Source organism: Channa argus, chromosome 24, assembly GCF_033026475.1.
Source record: "Channa argus isolate prfri chromosome 24, Channa argus male v1.0, whole genome shotgun sequence".
In the NCBI taxonomy this organism is placed as follows: domain Eukaryota; kingdom Metazoa; phylum Chordata; class Actinopteri; order Anabantiformes; family Channidae; genus Channa; species Channa argus.
In genome coordinates, this window is record NC_090220.1 from 10,114,632 (window position 1) to 10,120,012 (window position 5,381).

General features: G+C 39.5%; 1 protein-coding gene across 1 annotated transcript; it reads left to right on the top strand.

The window, feature by feature from the left end:
- The first annotated feature begins 413 nt into the window (after nt 1-413).
- Nucleotides 414-4,797, top strand: zgc:171929 (uncharacterized protein LOC100124596 homolog). The gene is made up of 4 exons (XM_067494478.1): nt 414-712; nt 826-1,037; nt 3,294-3,483; nt 4,189-4,797. Exons 1-4 carry the CDS (start codon nt 613-615, stop codon nt 4,509-4,511), a joined length of 825 nt encoding a protein of 274 aa, XP_067350579.1. The 5' UTR covers nt 414-612; the 3' UTR covers nt 4,512-4,797.
- The last annotated feature ends 584 nt before the right edge of the window (nt 4,798-5,381 follow it).

A 5,381-nucleotide genomic window follows, 5' to 3' on the forward strand; every position in this document is an offset into this window, starting at 1 on the left:
AAGTGCTTTAGACATCTTTTCAGAGTGTGTGAATGGCCTTTGTATGTGTTTTTAGAAGACCTGTAATCCCACTGAACAATTGCAACTGAGAGAAAGGGGAGAAAATGAAAGGAAGGGCTGATTTCCCTAGCAGTTAAGGCTGTGGCTCTGTGCTTGCTCCTGTTACTCCGAATGTGCCTATTGTCTGGGGCCAAGGCTTGGTCTGGGGCCAAAATTTGCATGCCAAGGGCCACTTGAATGTGAAGCTCCCTGAATTCTCACTACCTGACATGCAAAACCAGTGGGGGGCCAGTTAAAATGGTGCACAGTCAACACAGGTGTGCTCCAGTCAAAACACTGCTTCACAACACCACACCCCCAACTCCCCCAACCCTCCCTAAGCCTGCAGCACTCTTCCCACAGTGTCATGGAAATTAGCACTGTGATTTGGGATACTGTACTGTACTAGATTTTCAAAAGATGAGAGTTGGATGTTAGGTAGAAAGGTAAGGTGAAATCTGTGTTCGTCCATAAACAATAAAAAACTTAAAGCTGTGTGCTGAGGGCCAGAGGTGGATGGTCAGACAAATTCAATTTAAATTAGTAGAAGAGAAATAAGACAGAAAATTTAAGATGCCAAAATCTTTCCTTGTAAAAAAAAAACGTGGAGCATGTGGAGCATGGCAATGGAAAGAACCTGAACAGCATGAATGGAAAGAAGATAAAAAAACAGGTAAGAATTTTGTGTACACTTAAACTGGCAAAAGTAGCAGTAACATACATGTATCATTCATCTGATCTTGTTAATTTGCTGATGAACTATAAACCTGTGTTGTCCCTTTTTAGTAAATGAAAATGCTAACGACATTGAACAACCTGGCAATGTACCTCAGCCAGTAGCAAACATAGGATGTGGAACAGCAGCAGGAATGAGGGTGTCAGTGCCTTTGGTAGGCTCAGGAGGACCAAGAGCTGAACCCAGTCCAGACTGGTCCACACTTATGCTCCAGGGCTCCTTTTACCATCCAAATACACTAGGATTGGTCAGCAGAGCAAAGGTAAATTCAGACTTTTATTGTGCTGTAGTGTATGACCAAAAAAAATAAAAAAAATCGTCATGCAACATTTGGTACTGGCACCTGGACATTCACAAAACACAATTTCTACAGTACTACTGTAACTACTTCCAATGAAAAAATATGAGCAGCTTATCTTTCTGTTTCCTTCGTTGGCTTATCCCATCAGCTTGGGATAAGCTAAAGCTAAAGAAGGACCATTTGGTCCACACATTGATTTCGCACAGGTTTTTACAGGTGCATAGCTCCCAATTTTAATGCTCAATTTAATACTCAAAAATGCAGTAGTTTTTGCAACCTTAGCAGCTAGATTTGGGAAATTTGGGGGTTGGATGTATAGTGCAGGGACACTTTCTCACTGTGCAACTAGTGAGCTGTGTTCAGAGGTCAGAAACCTTCACTACCAGATAAGCCATTTTTGGCCAGAAATCAATAATACAAATATAATAACAACTTTGATAAAGTCATCTTTAACATGCTGTACAAACCTGTCTTTCCTGCAGGCTAATTAATAATGAGGAAATTAATGAGGAAAATATTTATTAAGTTAGCACTGCTGTGCATAAATGCATATGACCCCTCTTGGTGTGGTTGGCTGAGGCTGTTTGATGGTTATAGTTTGAACCATATACAACAACTTATTTTTATTAGTCATGGTCTCGATTTGGTCAACAAAACCTAAAAAAACATATTATTCTTTAATCTGATAGTTTAGTCTTCTTTTCGATCTGTGCTTTAAATATTCATCTCTATAATTTTTTATAATAGTAATTTATAGATATTTTGAGACAACAGCTGTTGCAAATATGTCCCACAGCGGTAACTACATATTACATTATTGTGCCTTTTCGTGTCAACATGCTGCTGCAGTTTCATTTATCATCATTTCATTTAGCATCATCCTGTATTATTGATTAATTAATGAACCCAGTCAAGACAGGTGACTTAGAAATAAGCTTCTAGTTAATGCAGTCAACTTCTAAGATATTTTATTAATCAGAGAAAACATTTGGGATGAGGAGCTACCTTTTGTAATTTCACAGCCGAGAAGTTGATAAATTGATGATATTTCTTCATGTCAATTCGTCTTCCATTCAAACAAATCACCAAAATTTTGTTGCGGACAAATACTTCTTGAAAATTATTATTTTGTATTGAAGAGTGTACCACTCTCCCACCACACTTGTGACTTAAAATGTCTAAAGCAGTTTTCAATAATGGTCTTTGAAACCCTACCACCACCACCACATGTTATGATACCTTTGACACCAACATGGCCACTGCAGCACACTGCTTCCAGGCCTCACTGCAGTTGTTTCATTGACGTTTTCATAGACAGGGTGTCTCCACCAGATGCTAATCAAATGCATTACTCTGTTTTCCATTGATTAAAATTTCCATTAACTAAGGTAAAAACATTGCAGCCTACAAAAGCTCAGTCCTCTTTCCTAAAAAGCTACTCAATCCATCTGAAGCCTTTGAAACTGTTAACCAAAAGATTCTCTTCATCTCTGGCATAGCCCTTGCCTAGCCCAGGTCTTATTTATTTGTTTCAGCTTCTGGTTCTCAATGCCGGCCTACAGGTTTGCCTCATGGCTAAATTCCCTACCTTCTTCTGTTCTCTATTTATAACATAGCCCTGGGTTCCATCGTTCGCTCATATGGCTTTTCCTAATATTGCAATACCAGTGACACACAGCTCTTCCTGTACTTTCCACTGGAAGACTGTCTAAACTGTCATTAGCCATTAGTAATGCTATGATTCTTTTGAAGGTTTGCTATGGCTCAGTAATACCAATGGCTGGTGCAGAGACTTCTGAGATAGCAGCTGCGTTTGATACTGAACACCGAGCAATTGTTTATTTTTTAAATTGCTCTACTTGTGGTTTTGACCAAGAATATCCTTCCAGTCAGCAACATCTACAGGATCCACTGTCAGGCGATTAAGGGGATTTGTCATGTTCATCATGGAGTACAAATAATTCAAATTAATGGGAATCTTCCTGTTCTGGATAGGTTGTGTCTTTGCTTTGCAGGAAGGTTAGCAATGTATCCAGCAGGCAGTGGTTAAATTTTTTTTGCCATTATTTTGTTCATCTTTTTTAACTGATTGTATTTAAGTACATTTATTTTATTTCAATGTATAGGCTACACGTTTTTTTAGGATAATGGTTGAGTCACGCCTACAATAATGATAGCAAAATGTAAAAACATTGTGTTCTGAACTCCCCCTACCAGCCCCGTCCCCGTTCTTCCCCAGGCTCAGGAGACTTTGTATGCTCAGTGTGTCACAAGATATTTCCTCTGCAGCGCATGTTGACTCGCCACCTCAAGTGCCACAGTCTGGTAAAGAGACATCCTTGTCGATTCTGTGGAAAAGGATTCAACGATACCTTTGACCTCAAAAGGCACATGCGAACACATACAGGTAAGCAATGAACTTAGTGAATGTTATGGATAAGTAATTGAATAAGGGGTCCAAATCATTAGAACCATCTCCTAATATAATGCACTCCAGACTCCACTACCCACTATGACCTCAATAATAAACAGAGAGTAGAATCATGAGCTTTCTAGGGGCCTGGTGGCTCAGTGGTAGAGCATAGGGCTGAGATTGCAGAAGGCAGCAGGCTCGAATCGCACCTCACCAGGTGTGGCCCCAGCCAGCCACCAAGTGCCACCTCTGCCGGTCCCGACAAAAAAATGGGAGGGTTGCGGAAGGAAGGGCATCCGATGAAAAAACACATGCCAAATCAACGTGCGGAATATGTTCCACTGTGGGGACCCCTGAAGAGACAAGCCAAAAGCTGTTGATCTTTGAGAATCATCATCTTTCTGATAGTTTCAACTAAACAATCATAAGAATGTAATAGTAGAATTTATGGCAGAGCTGCTGTATTGTACTGTATTAGATTGTACAGGTGTACCTAATAACGTGACCTGTGAGTGCCCATTATATTAGTGAATAATTTTCATTGATGCATTCATGTGTTTGCAGAATTTTAATATTGTAGTTTGTTCATCCAAAGACAGCCTCTAGGTAAAAAAGTTTGCGCACAAGTGCAAATCTGTATGTATGTACAAGTACATACACACAGACTGGTGTAATAAAAACACCATTTGTTGCTTCCAGGCATTCGTCCATACAAGTGTGAGCTATGTGAGAAAGCCTTCACTCAGCGTTGCTCTCTGGAGTCCCATATGAGAAAGATTCATGGTGTTCACCAACAATATGCCTACCGCCAAAGGCGCTCCAAGATCTTTGTGTGTGAGGATTGCGGTTACACCTCAAGCCGCCCTGATGAGTACTTCCTCCATGTGAGACAGTGCCACCCAGGCAGTCCTGCCCTCCGCAGGTACTACCGCCGCCAGGCACATGAAAACAGCAGCTTTTCATCCACAGACCGTAAACTCAACCCTTATTTGCTATACTCAAACGCAGGGTACTACGTGTAGGGCTCAATCTCATTCTGTAACTATACTGTATTGCGCTTTTTATAAAAGGCATTGATAAATACCTTATTTTAATGAAGTATTTAACAGCATAACACATAGTCCATCTACATAAATACTGTGTGTAGGCTTAGCCCTTAAACCCTTTCTGTACTGATTTAAGTTTTTATTGTCAGCAATTACTTTTTATTCCTTTTTTATTAATTTGTGTTGCCTTCCTTTGTATGTACTGACAAAATAAAAATTAAGGCTTAAAATGTATTGTTAATCTGTTAATCTAAGTTGTATTAATTCAGTATGCATTTTTTTCGATTAAATTTGGTAATTTGTTCAGAATTCATCTAACTACTTAATTCAATTTGCCAGAAATAAAGAAGTCAAATCAAATCCCAGGGTGCAATTCTTCTTTACTGCAGCACTTCACAGTTGCCTCACATTTACTCTTGTGAAAAGTGTGGAATGGTAAATGGTCTACACTTACAGTGCTTTTCTACCTTTGAGTGCCCACAGGGCTTCCGATTCACCCATTTGCACTCACAATCACACGCACACACCAATGGGGGAGCCATTTCACCAAAACCTAGTTTAAAGTATTTGCTGTCGGAATAATAGGACTTACTATACTCAGAATCACAGTGATTTAGGAGGAATTTTTAATTACTTAATAAAGAGCTATAAACTTTAACAATAAGACCAATTCCTTTTAATGCCACTAATTTATTTGATGCTGATAATGCAGATTCTGTTATGACTTCTTGTCTCACCAACAAACACTTTGACAGTTTGGAGTGACTCCAAGTAGGCATCCCAATCAATTCTCAGCATTGTATTTGTTCCTGAAGAGTGCACTGAGTGAGATTAGTGGATGTGAAA

What these genes read in the sequence shown, in the direction of transcription:
- zgc:171929 (XM_067494478.1), top strand. Translation starts at nt 613, where the DNA reads ATGCCAAAATCTTTCCTTGTAAAAAAAAAACGTGGAGCATGTGGAGCA. An exon ending in GAAAGAAGATAAAAAAACAG is followed by an intron (nt 713 to 825) that starts GTAAGAATTTTG and finishes GTCCCTTTTTAG; the next exon opens with TAAATGAAAATGCTAACGAC. An exon ending in GATTGGTCAGCAGAGCAAAG is followed by an intron (nt 1,038 to 3,293) that starts GTAAATTCAGAC and finishes TCCCCCTACCAG; the next exon opens with CCCCGTCCCCGTTCTTCCCC.